We start from the raw sequence: 19,850 nt of genomic DNA, 5'->3' as shown, positions 1-19,850 counted from the left end.
CGACAAAATGTTGCCATTTTTTGAGAAAATGTAAGCAGTGAATCTACAAAATGTTATCACTAGAGGTGTCACTTTTTACCCTGAAAATAGTGGGGAAAATAATGGTAACATATTATCAGAAAAATACAAACATTTTACTGTCAAATGATAACATGTTGTACGTCTTATTTCAGACCAAAAACAATGGTCTGAAGGAAGACCCACTGCTGCCTGCTGGTTTGGATGGAGGAAATACTTTAGTTTGTGACTTGTCTTTGTCTTTTAATGTCAGTCAGCCACCACTGTCTCAAAACCCCTGTTTCACACTCCAAAACCTACTTTCACATTCATTAATCTCTGTCAAATTAAGCACATGCTAAAATGAACACTCTTAAGAGCTTCAAAAACCATTAAAGAACTGATCTTTCATTCATTCATTCATCACAAGTTCTTGTTTCAGACGGTCTTAAGTTAAGACGTACTCACAACTTACTAGAATGGCAACCAACAATGACAAGAATATGAGAAACCCTGAAGAAAATGATGAAGTTGCAATTAATCTGGGTTTAGAAAGCAATGAAATTGACAAAAACCCTACAAATATTTCTTGCAAATCTCCTGAAATTTCCAAGTTTAGCCCTAGCCATAGCCCTAATAAACCTCCAAAATACCCATCTCCTGATTCACCCTTAATCAGGAGAAGGACATTTAAGTCAAAAACCAGGTTTGGTGAACCTTCAGTTCCACTTGATTCACAAACTTTAGAAATGTTTGAACATTCTCCTTCTTTTGCAGTAAAAACTCCAAAAGATAAAGATATCAAGAATAAAGATGATGGTCCTGATGAAAAAGAGATTTACCAAAGGGTTACTTGTCAACTTACTGCTAGAAATAGGAAAAAAATGACTGTTAAATTTTTAATTGAGTTTACTGTTTTTTTGTTGATTTTAGGTTGTTTGCTTTCCAGTTTAGCAGTTAAAAAGTTTAAAGGTGGAGTCTTTTTAGGTGTAGAAGTATGGAAATGGTTTGTGCTTGTTATGGTAACTTTTTCAGGCATGTTGGTAACTCAATGGTTTGTGCATTTGATTGTGTTTTTAATTGAATGGAAATTTCTGTTGAAAAAGAATGTTGTGTATTTTACACATGGATTGCAGACTAATGTGGTTGTGTTTATTTGGATTGGTGTTGTACTTGGTACTTGGTGTCTGTTATTAAAGCCTGATGTGAGGAAAACCCATAAGGCGAAAAGCGTACTCGATTTCATTACATGGAGTTTGATTACATTGCTCATAGGGTCATTCTTATGGTTAGTGAAAACGACGTTGATGAAGATATTAGCATCTTCTTTTCATCTGAATAGGTTTTTTGAAAGGATTCAGGAAGCTGTGTTTCATCATTATGTGTTGCAGACGCTTTCCGGGCGTCCTGTTGTTGAATTGTCTAGGAAAATTAGTAAGCAAGAGAGTTCTGGTGGGTTAGTTAGTTTTACTGAGAATACCGGGAATCAAAAGGAGAAGAAGGTGGTTGATTGGGGTAAACTTCATCAAATGAAGCAAGAGAAAGTACCTTCTTGGACTATGAAGTTGTTGGTTGATGTGGTGTCGAATTCAGGGTTGTCTACTATGTCGGGAATCCTTAACGAAGATGTGGTTGAAGGAGGGGTTCAATTAGATGATAATGAGATTACTAGTGAGGAAGCTGCTATTGCCACAGCTGTTAGAATATTTTACAATGTCATTGGAGATAAGATTGAACTGTAAGATAATTTTGTGTTTTCGATTGTTTCAGTTCTTGTTTTGATTGTGGCGGTCTAGCTAGATATCGTCTAATTAACTTCAGTTTTGTGTTTACAGTTATATTGAGAGAGATGACCTTCGTAGGTTCATGATATGGGAAGAGGTGAATCTTGTTTATCAGTTTTTCGATGCCAATGAGAAGGGACATATTGATTTGAAAGCATTTTGTAACTGGGTGGTAAGTTTAACGTCTTCGTCTCTTTCATATGCCTGTTGGTAAATCAATGGTAATTTTAGCGTTTTACCACTGTCATCCTCCTGTCATTCTTAGTAGCATTCCTGGTTAGTACAGTTGCTGCTATGATGGTTGAATAAGGCATGTTTTCATCAGGATAGTTCAAACTTCCGAGGCTAAAAATCAAGCAAACACCACCTTTCTTTAGCCACGTAGTTCTACGCATGTCCCCACATAACCTGGACTCAATTAGAAGTATCCGACTTGGATGCATGTTAAGTGTTAGACATGGCTTCTTTATGAAAAACCCTAGTGTTTTGGCTTGACTGAGAATCTGAGATGTTCTAGTGTCATACCCGGTTTTTAGGCGTTGTGTGTTTCTGACATGGTACGCGAGAGGCTCATTTGAGAATAAACTGAAAGAGTTTGGTTTTATCTTCCTGTGCAAATTATATTGGAGGATGAAGCATAACTGATAACTTCTAATTCCGCTCAAATTTTATTGGTTTTATCTCCCTGTGCAAACTCAGAGAGGCGAAAAATTTTCATTGTTGTTAAAGTGAATTCATATTTTTCTTGTAGTTTGGTCACCGGTTCGAGATATTGCGACTGTTTTCCTTTACTTTCTGTCGACTTATCTATTATCAGGCCGTGTAATGTCATTGTTGTTAAAATTTCCAAGTAGATGTCAGCCTGTTGTAGTACAGCACTGCTTATATCTGTAGTTTGGTCACCGATTCAAGATATTTTTCTTGTAGTTGATTTTTTTTTTCTCGTAATTATTTTTCCATTGTAGGTTAGAGTTTACAAAGATCGACAAGCACTTAAACATGCTTTAAATGACAACAAGACTGCTGTAGATGAGCTCAACAAGATTGCGATTGGAATACTGATTGTTATAATGATTATACTCTGGCTTCTTCTGACGGAGGTTGCTACTACGAAGATGCTTCTTTTCTTCTCTTCACAACTTGTTGTCGCAGCTTTCATTTTTGGCAACACTTGCAAGACGATCTTTGAAGCAATCATATTTGTCTTCGTTATGCATCCCTTTGATGTTAGTGATCGCTGTGTCATTGATGGAACAATGGTAATTATTTCAGCCAGTCATCTGTTTTCTGAAATTTTAAAATATTTAAGTTGCACGCGATTTTATTCCTTTTATGTTTTTGCAGTTGATAGTTGAAGAAATGAATATCTTAACGACAGTATTTCTGAAAGCCGACAATGAGAAGGTCTATTATCCGAATTCTGTTCTATCTACTAAACCCATCAGCAACTTCTATAGGAGTCCAGATCAAGGAGATGCTTTAGAATTCGCAATTGACTACAGGACACCGTTGCCAAAGATTGCGCAGCTGAAGGAACGTATAAAACAGTAAGTTCACGCGTTTTGTTGCTATGTTTTATCATTTTATTCCTCCCCACTCCACCTCCTAATATTTGAAAGGAACCAATTCAAGATGGGAAAATGCACGCAGTGCCCGTAGAGGTTTGCCTTTTTGCCCGAAATACCCAATTTTTTGATGCGGAAATTTTTAAGAGGCCCTAACTCGTGGTTACGAACTCAGAAAATGATGATTTTTTTTCAAATTGATCATCTTTCCGAGAACTACGACTTGAAAAAAAAAATTGTCGAGTTTGAAATTCGTGACCAAGAGATATGGTTACTCAAAGTTTGTTCGGTCAAAAAAAACTTTTGACATACAATAACTCCTAGCCACGGGATCCAAAGTACGATAATTTTTTTTTTTTCAAATCGTAGTTCTCGGAAAGATGATCGATTTGAAAAAAAAATTATCACTTTCTGAACTCGTAAACACGAGTTATGGCCTCTTAAATTTTTTCGGATAAAAAATTGGATATTTCGGGCAAAAAGGCAAACCTCAAGGGCACTGCGTGCATTTTCCCTTTCAAGATTTTAGATTTTTCTGGCCGTATTACCGAAAAGAGATGGAGCTAAAATTGGTTGGCTACATTGATATACTAAAGAAGCTTAACTAATTCTTATATGGATTTCTAAAATCTTTTCCATTACCAATGGAACGAACGAATCACTATCTTTGGCTTTGGAATATGATGGAATAGAGCAAAACAACTTACTAAACGTTCGCGTCTTGTATAAGCTGTATGACTCATAAAGTCATAAGACCTGAAAGCTGGAAAATATGAAGCAATTCAGCAGTGTAGGTTTAAATGATTTGAACATGAAGTGAAGCCGCTTATTTTCTTCTACTCCGTTGCAGGTATCTGGAGAAAAATCCGTTCATTTGGCATCCAACCCACAATTTAGTCGTGAAAGAGATTGAGAATATAAATAAGATAAAGATGGCTCTATATTTCAATCACACGATGAACTTCCAAAATTATCCAGAAAAAAGCAGACGGAGAACAGAACTCGTGTTGGAGATGAAGACTATTTTCGACTCCCTAGAGATCACTTACAATCTCTTGCCTCAAGAAGTTCTTCTTAGTAATATGCCGACCCATGGCTAATATTATCATCTCCTGTTGTTGATACGCTCTTTTGGCAAATATGCGCGTAAGTCAAAGTCAACTGTATCTTTTTTTTTTTTCAAAATGTTGGAACATGGGTGAGTTAGTGAGTAAATTTTGTAGCATTTTAATCCTGTCCCTGTTCTTTTTATCGCGGAAAAGGAAATGAATTTATGAAATACCCACTGGACGATTCAATTACATAGTCGCGTGTTTTTTTTCACCTGAAAATGCATATATTTCGTAGTCTACACCAAATGTTTTAGCGATTGCATTTGAACTTTTTGCTTATCCCAAATTTGCCAATTCAATAGGTTAATTTTTTTTTTTTTTTTTTTTTTTTTTTGTGATTTCGGTACTTGTTAGTTGTGATTATTGCCGATTCAGCTAGTTTTACTGTCTTATGTGTACAACATAGTTATTATAGCGATCGTTAGATGTACTATGTAGCATGAAGGAGGGTCTTTAGCTTAAGACGGTCTCAACTAAGATTCTGAATTGGTGAGAGGATTTTCGGTTGATGCTAGATTATAATAGGGTTATATTGTGAGGTTACACGCAATTTTGGGAACTGATGAATATACTGCATTGTGATTTACAAACATTTGAAGCTTACATATTCCGTTGATCGAAATCAGAAGGAAAAAATGGGATACTCTAGAGGGACCGTAAATTGTGTTTCGTTTTTTTTATTTAGGGTTTAGGGTTTAGGATACGATCATTTTATTTTATTTTACGTTGGAACAATTAGCAAACACAATACTGAAACGGTCTCTCGATAATGTTAAAAAAGACAATAATTTCAAGATTAAGTGAGGTTACTGTCGATATGTTCGTTATAAGAAAAGTTTTGGGGCCAAAGTTGCAAGAGCCCAAAAGGCCAAGTGAAGATCACATATTCCGAGGCCCTTGCACATTTGCAATACAATTTGTGTATGATTATTTATCGACTCTACCATGATAAAAAAAATAGCAATACAAGTTAGTATCATCATACTCGTACAAATCAGCACCAGTGGTCTAGTGGTAGAATAGTACCCTGCCACGGTACAGACCCGGGTTCGATTCCCGGCTGGTGCATTAAACAAGCAGTGATGATAATTGCGCATATTTGTGGCACCTTTGGGGTCCGCCACCCGTGTCTACCTCTTTAGCAGGTAACCTTTCTCTTATCTCTTCTTATAACCCACCTAACCCTTATCTATAACCACATAACCAACACCACAACCTCCACCATCCACCATAACCACCTATCCTAATTTAATTAATGACTTCCGACGCCTCCATACCTCCGCTGACCACCATAACGACATCCCACAACCCCCAAAAACCCAAATTAACATTATCCCAATTAATTTGGGGATCTAGGATTTACCTGATTGTAGGAGGAGGGAAAGGACGACGATGACGAAGGTGAAGAGGTGAGATGCACCAGGCCGGAGTTGTGGTAGTCGGCGACAAAAGAAAGGGCAGGCTGTTACATTTGGTTTATAGATGGGAAAGAAAAGGTGGGGCAATGGAGAAAAGGAGGCAACGATATGACTCGATGTGGTGTTGGCTGTGTGAATGGTGGTGTAATGGTGGTGGAGATACGTGATGTGAATAGGTATCTAGGGTTTAATTGGAAGAAGTAGTGTTTATGGGTGACCATGGTGGTGGATAAACATGGCGTGAATGGTGCAGTTGGTGGAGAAACATTCGGGAATGAGGCAGTTGGTGGTTAAGTGTGGCGTGGGTGGTACCTTAAAGCAAGGGTGTAGACGTGTGTAGTGATGGTGGTGGTGCGTAGCTAGGAGGTGGTTTATGCGGTTGTTATGGTGTGAATGGAGAAGAAGAAGTTAGTGGTTATGGTATGTAGTGATGGTAGTGGGATCCATCACCACCCACATGACTATTTGACCTGATTTTACAGGTTAAAAATGAGTCAAGTGCAATACGAGAAGATGGGGGTAATTGTACGGTATATTGTGAGTTAAATTGAAGTTCGGAGTATTTTGAGAAGACCACCAATAGTTCAGAGTATTCTTGTTAAATAATCCTTTGTTTTTTACTCCCTCCATTCAAATCCATTTTCCATGTTTCCTTTTTAGGTAAAAAAAATGACCATTCTATTCTTATTTACATTTCATATTTACAAAAAATGTCATCTATACCGCACACTAATCCACCGTAAAACCATACCTTTATATTTTTTTAACATTTTTAACCCCACCATTCTCTTTCCCTATGTACTTTTTATAGTTTTTTTAATCCGTTTCTTAATACCCGTGTAAAAAGCAAATATGCGAAGTGAAGTTTACGGAGGGAGTGAGTATCTGGTTTTGTTGTACTCCGTAATAAGAAGTTAGAGGTATTTGGTTCAAGTTTCCATTGGACTTGGGCCAACTTGAGTTCTGGTCTTTAGATGGGTCTCTCTGGCCCGTCTTTGTGTTAGTCTGGGTTGGTAACGGCACCTGAGAGTCTGAGACTGTGCTAGTTACAATCTTTGTATGGTTACGTTTTTTTGATCTTTATACTATACTTACATTTCACAAAAAAAAAAAAAATCATACTCGTACAAAAAATTACTCCCTTTGTCTAAATTATTTATTTACCTTTTTTAGTTTTTGTGAGGAGTATTTTAATCAAAGGTAAACGAATGAATGAGATATAGGGAATACGAATTATCGATGACATAATATTATACAATTTATATGAATATGATAATACTGAAATAATCAAGATATTATTATTAACAATAACGGCAAAATATTACATTAATTTATATATTATATTCTCTATTATAGAGCTTGCCATTAGCATGGGCCGACCCGATCCGGTTCTAGCCCGCCTTGGCCCGTTGTTTTATGCATCTTGGCCCGCCGTTTGCCCGGGCCTGGCCCAGATCCTAAAATTCCAGCTCGGCCTGTCTTTGGCCCGCCATTTTAGCAAAAATAAAAAATAAAATAAATAAATTGGTAAGGCCCGTCAGTCCGCCCCGCTCTTGACCCACCTCGGGACCTGACCCGGGTCAAGCATATTTCTGCCCGACCCAACCCGACCAAGCCCACCCCCTCCCAATGGCCTGGCCCGGGTCTAAGCAGGAGAGCCTGGCCCGCCCGACCCGGCACTAGCCCGGCCCAAGTACATGTCTACTCTATTATATACTTAGTAGTGAAGGACGAAGACATAATTTTAACTTAGATGGTCAAAAAATTTCAACGGGTAATAGCATTAGGAAAATTCGGAAAAAGTTTGCAAATTTTTATTAAAATATTAGAAATTTTCATTTTATAGTAAGAGCGAGCGATAACATTAAGAAAAAGTCGTTAGTGAATAATCTAATGGTTAAAGAATGATGTTAGTACTCCTAATTAAGTCCAAAGGAAACATTAACAATACTTATATTTAGTGATTAAGCACGCATTAGTTTCTTATTTGTGGTCTAAGAGAGGTGATGATAACCAACCTTGTGATTAGGGATTACAATATTACATTAGCAATAATTAAATTTAGTGATTAAGGACGCACTAGTATCTTATTTGTGGTCTAGAAGAGATGATGATCACCAACCTTGTGACCTCGTTATATTTGCCGCATTAGTCACTAGTCACTACTCACTACTCACTACTTACAATAATTTATCTAATATATACATAAAAAAATTATTTTTTTGGAGGTTTTCATTCATAAGCTCATTTAAGTATGAAGGTTTCAGACGGGTTATATGTTATCCATTTACAGTTAAATATAAACACTTTTGACAAAAAGTTACCTGAACAATAAATAAACACTAGTCATAATATTTAGTCATTAAATGATCACATTTTACCATAAAAATGATCATATATAGCTGCCTTAAACTTTCAAACAAATAGTCCGTTTAAAATGAGAATTGTTGATACAATACCCAATGCTATGAGGCCTATGTTGCCTAAATGGGTTGGATTGTGAACGAATAGCCCACGGTCATGTGTTTCAGGTTCATAAAAAATAATGATAAAATATTTTTTTTTTCAAATGAGAGAAGTATATGGCAGGTGAGAATAGAAATCCCCAACTTCATAGTTAAGATAAAAAAAATGACGATTGCAATTTGCAAATTTACAATACTTCTTCAATTCTCCATAAGTCTCTTTCTCAAATGGAATCATTACCACAACTGGAACCAACTTCACGCATTTTGGTATTTCATATTATAAAATTATAAAATTAAAATAATAACACCTTTGTCACTAATTAATTAATTATATATTACTTCGTATTTCATAATAACTTGGCTTATTTATATATGTTGATAGCTACGTAGTACTTTCTATTCTCCAATAGTGAAGAAGTATTACGTCCCTATTTTGAAAGTTGAAACCAATCATGTTACAAGGTGCAAGAATCTACATTAGGGTTAATCTACATCACTACATGTTCCTTGTAAGTGGAAACATGACAATGTTTTTCTAGAATCAATTTTTTTCGGATACTGAATGCAACTTAATGAAGAAAATTATGTAAATTCAAACGTTATTCTTCAAGTTTAGTTTTTTCCTCGAACTCCTATCACTTGCTTAAAAGACGTTTCTTAACGTTAACGTCTTTATGTTTAGTAGGTGATGAATATTTGTGAAATGCCACCGAATGTCACTTCGGAGACAATTGGTCTCCCTTGTGACGGGTTACCATTTGTGACGGATATTTTGTGAGATAAAATGGTAATAAAATGGGTTAGTGGAGAAAGGGGACCACATGAATAGTGTTGCAGAGAGAGAAAAAGTGGGTACATTGTGAGGTAAAATGGTATCCGTCTTCAGCTTGTGACGAATATGTCATATCTTCAATGAGAATTTGTGCTTCGGAGAAGCATGTTTCATGCTTAGACTAAATTAGACTCCAAAAAATTCAACTAATTATATAAGGGTGATGTAAATGTTAAACCATTTCCAATCCAATATCTTAAATATATCTCGATATTGTCAGTTTGTCACCCAAAACCTTCTCCGTTAAACAAAATGTCTCGCTACCAAGTACCAAAACACTTGAAAAAACACAACTTTCAGGGTAATAAGTAGGTTTGAGCAAAAAATATCCGATCCGAATTTTTTTTCCGAATCCGATCCGAAATCCAGGAAAAAAATCCGAATATATGGATAGCATTTAAATTGGAAATCCGATCCGGTTTTTTCCGAATAAACTGGATCGGATGTGGATTGTGATTTTCTTAAAACCGGATATCCGAATCCGATCCGAATTTTAAAAATTTATATAGAAAAAAAAAGGAAAACTTTATGTTTAGTTTATGCGGTATTTAGAATAGTTTTGAAATTTGTAATAAAAACTTATAATTTATGCAATTAAGACTTGTAATTTATGCGATCGAACTTGTAATTTATGCGATCAAGACTTGTAATTTATGCGATCGAAGACGTTACCTTTTTTAGTGGGTTGCAAAATGCGAAATGGGCCGAAATCGCCTTTAATTTTAGTCTGCCATTAGCCCAATACCAAAAGCCTCGGTGGAATTTTTACTATACATTTAAATCTGGATTGACTCCGGTTTCCGAAATCTAGATCTCCGAATTTTCGGATTCCAGATTTTCGGATATCCGAATTATTCGGATCGGATGTGGATAATGAAAAATGATAATTTTAAATTCGGATATCCGATCCGGTTTTGAAATTCGGATCGGATATCCGGTTTTGCTCACCCCTAGTAATAAGTTGCGAATTTTATATGTTGAAGATCAGAATAGAGGTCTTAGACTAGTTATTAAGAAAATATTTGCACTCCTCATGTCGTAGGTTCAAATCCCAATCGTTATTTGCTAGCCTTGTACATTTCTTTTTACCTAATAAAAGAAGAATAAACTTAACATGAGGCATAAAATGCACAAATATTACTATACCTCCAATTCTATAATAAGCATTATACAACCATTATACATTTATCCAAGCTGATGTATAATTTTTCTGAACTATTCAATTTTTTTTTTTTTTTATTAATGTTTAGGGGTGTAAATTCAGAAACTTTAGTATAGAACTTAGATGCTAAACCATACAACTCGAGGTATAATCTATTAATTGCATAAAATGAGGACAACTTTCAAATAATCTCACAAATTTGTACAAATACATGTATAAAAAATATGGTAAAATGAACCATCTTTTTTTTTTGAATGTTCATACAGATCAATATAAGATACAAGATACAGCATGGAATCCCTTTGTACATCATTTCTCCATTGCTATACTTTACAACAACAACCTTTCCTCTCCATAATCCTAATACTTTTTATCGAGACGAAATCACACACTCGCGCGCACACACACACACACATTTTTTTTCCTACTTTCGGTTTCCAGGAAATGGTAGACCCTCCACTCCTCCAGTGTCAACAGTTAAATGAATTCAATGTACTCGCAAAATCTCCGAAGGACTTTATCAGTTAAACTAGCTTTAATTTGTACTTCAAACAACATGATCCCTTGAAACATTAGGCCTCCGGATTCGTGTTCCATCAATCTTAATACGAACCTCTTCGATAACAAGCTTAGTAAGAAGCAGTCCTGCTATCAGAGCAGCAGTCATCAGCATTGTGAAAACCGCATCCCAACTAATACTCGAAATGTAACCTGTCAGCAGTGGGCCCACAGCAGCTCCAATAGAGCCAGTACCATCAATAATAGCTGTAACCGTAGCAAGCGCCCTCGAGTTGCCTTTCAACGACTCGTGGGTACCAAGATCAGCGGAGACTGCAGTCGTGATCAGAGCGTATGGTCCATTAACAAACATCCCGGTTACAAACATTAGCAGAATATTAAGGTAAAGATTGAGGAATCCGTAGTTTCTGTATAAGTATAAAGCTGGAATTATAAAGTATGTGAAGGAAGCTGCTGTAATTGCTCTGGCATCGAGTTTATCAGAAAAGAATCCCGCTAATATCCCTCCGATTACTCCTCCTATGTCGAAGAATGTTGATAGATTTCCTGCTGTTTCGCTTGATAGATATTCTCCGCCAATTTCTGTATTATACAAAGCAAAAAGAATGATTAGTTCCTCAAAATATCGGCACAAATACTAATTCTATGAAAAATTACTCGCTACATTTCCGACTGACATGAGGTCTAGGAAACGTGCAGGTTACGGAAAAAACAGGAACTTTACAGGGTGTCATGGCCGAGAAAGATAAATACAGCAAATTAATTCTAGGGATATTCTCTCGTGTACCCCGCTTTTCTTGCAAAAAAAAAAAAATTGACCGTCAATAACTCTTGGTTAGAAGTTCAGAATACGATAAACTTAACTTTTTTTTTTCAAATTGACCGTCTTTAAGAGGTTTTCAGTTTGAAAAAAAATTACGACTGACACAAGGTCTAGGAAACGTGCAGGTTACGGAAAAAACAGGAACTTTACAGGGTGTCATGGCCGAAAAAAGATAAATACAGCAAATTAATTCTAAATGGATATATACTCGTGAGTCGAGAATAGTTGATGCACATTTCAGTAGTTACTAGTAAAGTAATTGCTGCACATTTCAGTAGTTACTGGTAAAGTAATTGAGTGGTTATACTCGTGAGTCGGGATTAGTTGATCAACATTTCAGTAGTAACTGGTGAAGTAATTGAGTGGTTATACTCGTGAGTCGAGATTAGTTGATGCACATTTCAGTAGTTACTGGTAAAGTAATTGCTGCACATTTTAGTAGTTACTGGTAAAGTAATTGAGTGGTTATACTCGTGAGTCGGGATTAGTTGATGCACATTTCAGTAGTAACTGGTAAAGTAATTGAGTGGTTATACTCGTGAGTCGAGATTAGTTGATGCAGAAAGAACGAGATTTACCTGTGGAACTGATGTAGAACGGGAGCCAATATAAGAAGGTATAAGCAACCAATTTAGCAAAGAACAAGCAAAGAGCATAATTAGCAACCCCGGGAATTCTCCAAGCTTCAATAAACCCGACTGCTCCATGTTCCTCATCGTCTGACTCATTAATCGAATCAGAAAATGGTATGAAGGGTTCTGCCAATGCTTCTTTCTTAGGAGAACTCGGGTCGTCATCACCCATATGCATCCCACAAGACAATGGACTAACGGGCAAGAAAAAGAACACAATTAATCCCGAAAGAGTGATAGTAAGACCGGGAATAACTAAAGACCATCCCCAACCGTATTTCAACAAAGACGATGCAATCAAAGAACCAGCAATATTACCAACAGAAGTATGCGCGTTCCAAACACCCATTATTAAACCTCTACCGCCTTTTCCAAACCAATTACCGACAACTGCAACAACTGATGGCCAACCTGTTGATTGCAGAACTCCAGCCAACATTTGTACAATCAAATAATAATAGAAGTTATGGATATTAAACCAATATCCAAACCCAAATAACGCGGTAAACAAACCAGTACCCAACATTCCGATTGTCAGAAAAACTCTCAAGTTCATTCTATCACCAATATGCCCTGAAAAGAACATTCCTGCAGCATATACTCCTAAGAAAGCCACATCAAGGTACCCGAGTAATTTCGTGCCATCCCTCCCATTGAAGGGCACCCATCCATCATTACTAACACCCAAAAGAGTGTTATTAAGGTAATTACTTTGCCATGGGTAGGATTTCAAGTCTATTGATGTTGCAGATGGTGTTTGTGGATCAAGGGCACTTTTCACTATACTCGTCGTCTTTCGAGTTAAATGATAAGTTGTGTAGGATAGAAATGTTACAGTTAAAACAATAGCTTGGTAAGTATGGTATGAGAGGGATTTTTTGTTAGAATTCTCGATTACTCGAATCCCTAATGGCCTTTCATCTTTTACCACAAGAGGATCTATTTCATGGATTGAACCCATTGATAAATCGATCAATTAAGTCGAGTTTTGATCGAAGAACCGGAAGAATCCAACTTTTGTTGGTGTTGAGCAAAGAACAGAACAGAATCCTGGTTCTTTGGTAGGAAACAAATCAAGCAAGCTGTAAACAGTAAGAAAAAAAAATCAGGTTGAAGAAAATTTACAAAACAGGTAAATCACAAATTCTCATTTGTCACAGCACTATTCCGTCACAAGCTTGTGACCTGTCACAAGAAGAAAGTGTTGTGACGGTCACAAGCAAACTCTCTGATAAAAAGAGTGGCTAGTATGGAAGGTTCCGAAATCCAAACAATGAAAAAATTGAAAATTCTTTTTAAAGTTTCGAACTTTTTTCTAGTTTACTTTATTGCAGGACTAATCCGTCTTCTAATTATAAATCTTGGTTCCGTCATTGAGACCAAAAACAAACAACATGAATTTTAACAACTTTGTAATCACCAGTGGCAGTAATGTATATAATCAATTTGGGATGAAAAAATCAAAAAAAATCTTCTAATGTTAGATAAAACAACTGAAGCTCATATTAACATTTCCAGTTTTATTTCCTGCTAATACGATAATACGGTAAAGAACTCCCTCCGTTTCAATCATTTGTTTAATTTTTATTTTTTTATGATGGAGTGTTTTTATCAAACGTAAACAAATGATCAGGACGGAGTGAATAATAATCAGAAATTTGACAAACCAACATCATACATATTACATAGACACAAAGAAATGAAATAATAAAAGAGAAACTGTAAAAGAACAAATCTTTGAAGCACAAAGCTCCAAAATTATCAGTTAAAAGTTAATAAAAACAGTATACGTATAAAACTTTAGCATAAAATAAACAAATCCTTATTTTTCTGACTAACCCAACAATTCAATGTATTGATTACTAATTTACGAAAAAAAATTGATTGATTCGCCTTAGTAATTCGCGAAAAATGCTCGCAAATCCAATATTTTTATTGGTTTATTTTACGATGACATGATACACCTAATAAGATTGATGTTTCGGCCGTATGTAAAATTTGAACCGAGCTTCGTCCCAGTGATATACCCACAAATTTCTCTTATTTACTCACTTTTTCTTCATGTTTTCTTATCAAACATACAAATTATTAACAAAACAATGATGAATAATTGAATAAATATTTCTACTATGGAAGTAAAATCCCAGAATTTATACTCAAATTATTAAAATTTCAACACCTACCCATTTTCTAACTTTATTATTTAGTCAATAAAAACTCAAAATTGAAACATAAAATCATACAATATTACAAACATATGAACAAACCATAATACAAACAATATGAACGTAAAAAATAAAATTAAAAGAGTAAATAAGAATAAAAATGAAGAGAAATTATACCAAATAAAAGAGATGAGCTTAATTTTGATTGAATGTTTCTGAAACTTCCTTATCCTCTCTGTTTTTTTCTATCACTTTGAAGACTTCTTGAGAGAAGGTTGCTTTCTGAACAATGAATGTTGGAATTTTTGAGTAACGTTTTGAGCTTGTTATAAATAAATGGGCGTTGGAGTGACCGAGTGACATTTTTGTTTTTTTATGGGAAAAAATGTTGATAATCGGGTTACTCGGATTGGTTTCGGTTTAAGTTATGTTGGATTCAGATTGATTCGGGAAATGTATTCTTTCAGGGTGAGTCTAGTTATAACTCAAATAGTTTATTATTAAGTGACATGTCAACTCGGGTTTAATATAGGACATTATTGGGTCGGACACATTTCACTTTTTAATTTTTCGGAGTTTGAAGTGATAATCTCGTGTCTATTTAAATTGTTTTTAAGTTAGAGATGATGTTGAGGCTCTGTTTGACAAAATTACCTGAAAAGGTAGCTGAAACCTAAAAAGGTAGTTGAAAACTGAAAAGTTAACTGAAACTTGAAAAGTTAACTGATAAGGTAGCTGAAAATTAGGAGCTGATAAGGTAACTGATTATATAAAAATGTGTTTGACAAACTAGCTGAAAAGGTAGCTGATTTTGGTAAAATGACGTAAAAGGATATGAAAACTATTTAATATTATAGAATAAAAGAATAAAAAATGGAAAATAAGTCATTTCAGGTATTGATTTCTCAAATGCTACCTGAGGTGGCATTTCATTTCATGTACCTTATTTGACCAAATAAGCTACTTGCCAAACACTTGCAAAAAATCAGGCAGCTGAAATTTTGGTCAAGTTAGCTAATTTGGTCAAATAAGCTACCTGAAATGTAGTGCCAAACGGAGCCTAAGTTTATCTTGTTAATTGGATTCGCATTGCTAATTCACTATTAGATTATGAAGCGGGTTTGAGTCATTAATGGGTAAAGACTCGTCTCTAGACGGTTCTATTAGAATTGGGTCGAGACAAGTCTGGTCTCTGGTATAGTGATATCATTTAGCCTTGTGTTGTGTCAAGTCTATTTCTATTGCACTCGTTATTTCTTTTTTACAACCGTTATAATAAGATACGATATCGACAATAAAACGCCGTATTTTTCACAATTTTTTTTTTGGAGAATAAGATGAGAGGATATTATATAAATATTGTTTTTTTTTTTTTTTTTTTTTTTTTTTTTTTTTTGACAAAGTATATAAATAATGTTGGCAAATGGCAATGCTAGTATTCTTGCGTGACAAAGTAAAATTTATTAGAAGGAAAATGCGGCAGCCAAAGCCAAAGAGAGGAGGAATATGCTTCAGTGTAGTCGCATACCAGTGAGAATATGCTTTTTTCTATAATTGAATTGGATTGAATATCCTATCACTGTCTTCTATGTTACTGTATTTAGGGTTTACGTCTACGACTCTGCCTTCCCTTATTAAAATTTCTTCCTCTAATGGTGGAATTTGCCATCGTTATTTTTATTATTTAATGGACGTATTGCGATATATTACGAAAGTGTTTGGCAAATAACATATTTGATCAATCCGAATTTTGATATTTAGTAAACAATATACTTCACTAAATAGTATTCTAAAAAATTAATTCATTTTACAAAGAAATATAATCCCGCCTAAAATATTTCCCCTATTTTTGATATAATTTCTTATTTTCTTTCCTATTTTAATATAGTTCCCTATTTAAGATTTGCTTCTAGGTTTTTTGTGGATAAAAAAATTGTTCTCGGTAAGATAAGCTGTAGTTAAAAGATATGCTATTAAAAAGTTATAAAACAATATCATTAAATATGTGTAAAAACTTTTTTTCATTAAAATGCACATTTTATGTTCTGAGTATGACTTAAATTGTTTTTTTTTTCTTCTCAAATCAATATACAATGATGAAAAACGTTAAAAAATATTGAATTGTCATATTACACTCTATAAATATACTCCCTCCATTCAACTCCACACTACACTTATGCTTTTTGCACGGGTATTAAGGAACGGATTAAAAAAACGTTTAAAAGTACATAGGGAAAAGAATGGTGGGGTTAAAAATGTTAAAAAAATATAAATGTGAGGTTTTATGGTGGAATAGAGTGGGCCAACAATGGCATTTGATGTAAATAAGTTGTTGGAATTAGGATAAAATTGTCTTTTTCATTTCCTTTTTAGGAAAGGTGTAGTGTGGAGTTGAATGGATGAAAATGGTATATGTGTAGTGTGGAGTTGAATGGAGGGAGTAATATATTAAAAGGTAAAATTCTATGAACACCGTGCATGCATTGCACGGGGCTTATATACTACTTCCTCCATTTTCATATGATGTACCCATTTTATTAAAATAATTCACACATATATTCAACAAATGGGTAAATCATATAAAAACGGAGGAAATAGTATTCTAGTAATCTGAATATGCAATTACCAAGGGGTTTGATAATGTTGCTAATTAAAATTAAAATATGTTGGTCATATCTCTGATAAAATCTACTCCCATCATTTATAATCTAATTTACAATATGTTTATGTGTGAGTTAATTCGTTAATTACCAAACAAGTCTTTATAAATTAAATTACTTTCATAAAATTTGAATTTGAGGCTTTCCAGTTAATACGTTGATTACGTTCATCGTGAATTGTCGTTTACAAGAAAGCTGAAGTAAATTTTAGTACTTTATATCGTATAAATAGTCCTATGAATTGTAAATGAGAAAGTAAAATGATACTTTTACTAATACGGTATATGATGAATTGATGATACAATTTTCATTATCTTGGCAGGGTGCTTTTTCATTAAATAAAAAGTCAAATAGAAAATGACGTTTATGAATATGAAAATAAATACACATAAATTGGGCCTTGGTCACACGTTTTTTCTAATATAGCTTATGATCAAAGAGTGAGGGAAAATATCGCATTCAATTTGAAAATTTGTAAACTCGAAAATAGTTTTAGGTGTCGCATCAAAGGAGAAAAAAAAAATCAAAAATGAGATTTTAATAAGACTTGATCTTCATGTATTAATAACAAATTTCAAACTTTCACGAGCTAAGCTAACTCAAATCTCTCGTTTAACCACAATTTCCAAGGAGACATCGTTTCACCGATAGAATAGAATTGAGAACAAAATACATGTAACCTAGTATAAATATGTGAGAAAACTATGAATATAATTATTTGCTTACCTCCAAAAATTGTCAATTGATCACAAAAGAGAAACTATTAGAGCAATTATGTATACAAAGACTATATATGTAGCTTTTGATGTAATTTTGTTTCCGATTATGATGAAATAAAATTTTACTCTTTACAGTTCTTAATTCTTATGTACATAAACTACATAATAGTCGTTTTCAATTTATTTGACTTTTATTCAATATATAGAGTTGCTTAATTGAAAATACAAAACTTACATCATGAGAATAGTACTGAAAATTACTTTACTCCGTATAAAGTTATACGGATTATATCTAAATATTTATTTACTTTAAAAAGTACGAGTATAACAAGTGTCTCGTCTGATTTTAAATGTATTAATCAAATGTAAATAACCTGTTCGTGTAGTTATATCGGAAAAGAAAAATAAGAGGCTGAAAGATGTGAATGGGTGATTGACAAAAAAAATAGCACGAAAGAGACTTGTGTACGAGTAGTTGGGAAGTAGTACGTGGAAATAGTATAGCGAAGTATGCATGGAATTTCTAGTAAAGTCACTTCAACTATGCTCTTTTCGTATCCAAGTATACCATAATATTATTGCATGGCCTCTATTATTTCTACACAAATAATAATTAAAAATAAAAGTAACGCGTTATATTTTGTCCGTTATAATTTATGACCCGTTATAAGAGAGATCAACTTTGTTTGTAATCCATTCACATCAAATAATTCTAATTTTTAGGTGTTAGGCCCTGTTCTTTTCAGCTTAATTTCAGCTCGATCTCATTCAGCTCATTTCGGTTCAGTTCAGCTCTATGTATGATTGCATCCATTCACGTCAAATAATTCTAATTTTTCGGTGTTGTTTGTCACTATTATTTATTATTTATTGTGGCCAATTAAATAGTTGGTCCATACTCTACGTACCACTTTTTAGCAATATTATCCATTTTCAAATTAAAAGAACAACAAATGAACCATTAATAAGAACGTCAATTTATTTGAAGATGTTGAAATACTATTAAAAGGGTGATTGGCACGTTTAGAATATCATGCAAATAGCAAAATTAAAGTTTTTGACATTTTCCTTTTGTCAAAGAATTAGTATACATCTTATACGTTCATGCATGTTAACGTTGATTTATGATTGATTAATTAACAACTAGTTTAGAGCCCGTGCGTATGCACGGTATTTTAGATGGTCATGTGTAGAGAACTTAATAATTAGAGCTAATAATAATATATAAATGAACTTTTAATTTTATTTTTAATTATCTACAATTGTTAATGTGTAAAAATACTATGAATTAAAATAAAGCGAATCTTACATTTTTACTCGGGGATAAGTTTATGATTAAAAAAAATAAGATTGTTAGTTTAATTACAAAACTTATGCATTTTTGCGCATTTGAAGCATATAACTATTTTTGTAATTTTTGTTACTATATATGGATTAAAAAATTTAAAAAACAAAAAAGTGAAAAACACACAATGATTTTAATAATATGAGTAAAATCTGCATACGTTTTAAATATAATATTTAAAACATTTAAGATACATACATTGGACTAATGAGATAATAATGAATAAAATATATTTAGCCCAACTATAAAACATGCGGTGTTTGATAAGATACTGTGAGTCTGTGACACACAAATGCCATATATTAGGTCCAATACATATCTAGATAAAGTTAGGCCCACTTTCTAGCTAAAAGCATTTAGGCGGGAAAATTTTCAGTTTTCTTATTCTTTTAGTATAAGGGGGATTGGAATATATACTTTGTCAATAATGATTTTTAATTATATATACACTCTCATTTTCCAATATGTTCATGCATGTTAATGTTGAACTAGTACTTAAGAATAACAGAAATGATTCCATTTATTTTCTTTGCCTTCTTGCAATATTTTGCTAAGTTCATTTGAGTTGTTTAAAGAAATTCTTACGTCCACCTATTTTATTATATTATCGTACACACCAGGTAAATAAGAAATTGGAATTAACAATATT

At 33.9% G+C, this 19,850-nt stretch overlaps 2 protein-coding genes and 1 non-coding gene across 3 annotated transcripts; 2 read left to right on the top strand and 1 right to left on the bottom strand.

Moving 5' to 3' along the window:
• The first annotated feature begins 237 nt into the window (after positions 1-237).
• LOC141606574 (mechanosensitive ion channel protein 10-like) lies at positions 238-4,645 on the top strand. Its single transcript, XM_074425754.1, has 5 exons — positions 238-1,735; positions 1,833-1,953; positions 2,747-3,040; positions 3,126-3,328; positions 4,197-4,645. The coding sequence occupies exons 1-5, from the start codon at positions 477-479 to the stop codon at positions 4,444-4,446; spliced, it is 2,127 nt and encodes a 708-aa protein (XP_074281855.1). The 5' UTR covers positions 238-476; the 3' UTR covers positions 4,447-4,645.
• An 810-nt stretch (positions 4,646-5,455) lies between these two features.
• Positions 5,456-5,526, top strand: TRNAG-GCC (transfer RNA glycine (anticodon GCC)). The gene has a single exon. It is a non-coding gene; the product is annotated as a tRNA-Gly (tRNA).
• A 5,010-nt stretch (positions 5,527-10,536) lies between these two features.
• Positions 10,537-14,777, bottom strand: LOC141606573 (putative glycerol-3-phosphate transporter 1). Its single transcript, XM_074425752.1, has 3 exons — positions 14,655-14,777; positions 12,259-13,394; positions 10,537-11,439 (listed from the first exon to the last, which is right to left on the bottom strand). Exons 2-3 carry the CDS (start codon positions 13,271-13,273, stop codon positions 10,886-10,888), a joined length of 1,569 nt encoding a protein of 522 aa, XP_074281853.1. The 5' UTR covers positions 13,274-13,394; positions 14,655-14,777; the 3' UTR covers positions 10,537-10,885.
• Positions 14,778-19,850: the final 5,073 nt, after the last annotated feature.

This window comes from Silene latifolia, chromosome 10 (genome assembly GCF_048544455.1).
Source record: "Silene latifolia isolate original U9 population chromosome 10, ASM4854445v1, whole genome shotgun sequence".
Taxonomy (NCBI): Eukaryota; Viridiplantae; Streptophyta; class Magnoliopsida; order Caryophyllales; family Caryophyllaceae; genus Silene; species Silene latifolia.
Note: the sequence above shows the minus strand (reverse complement) of the source record. Positions and strands in the feature narration are given on the sequence as shown.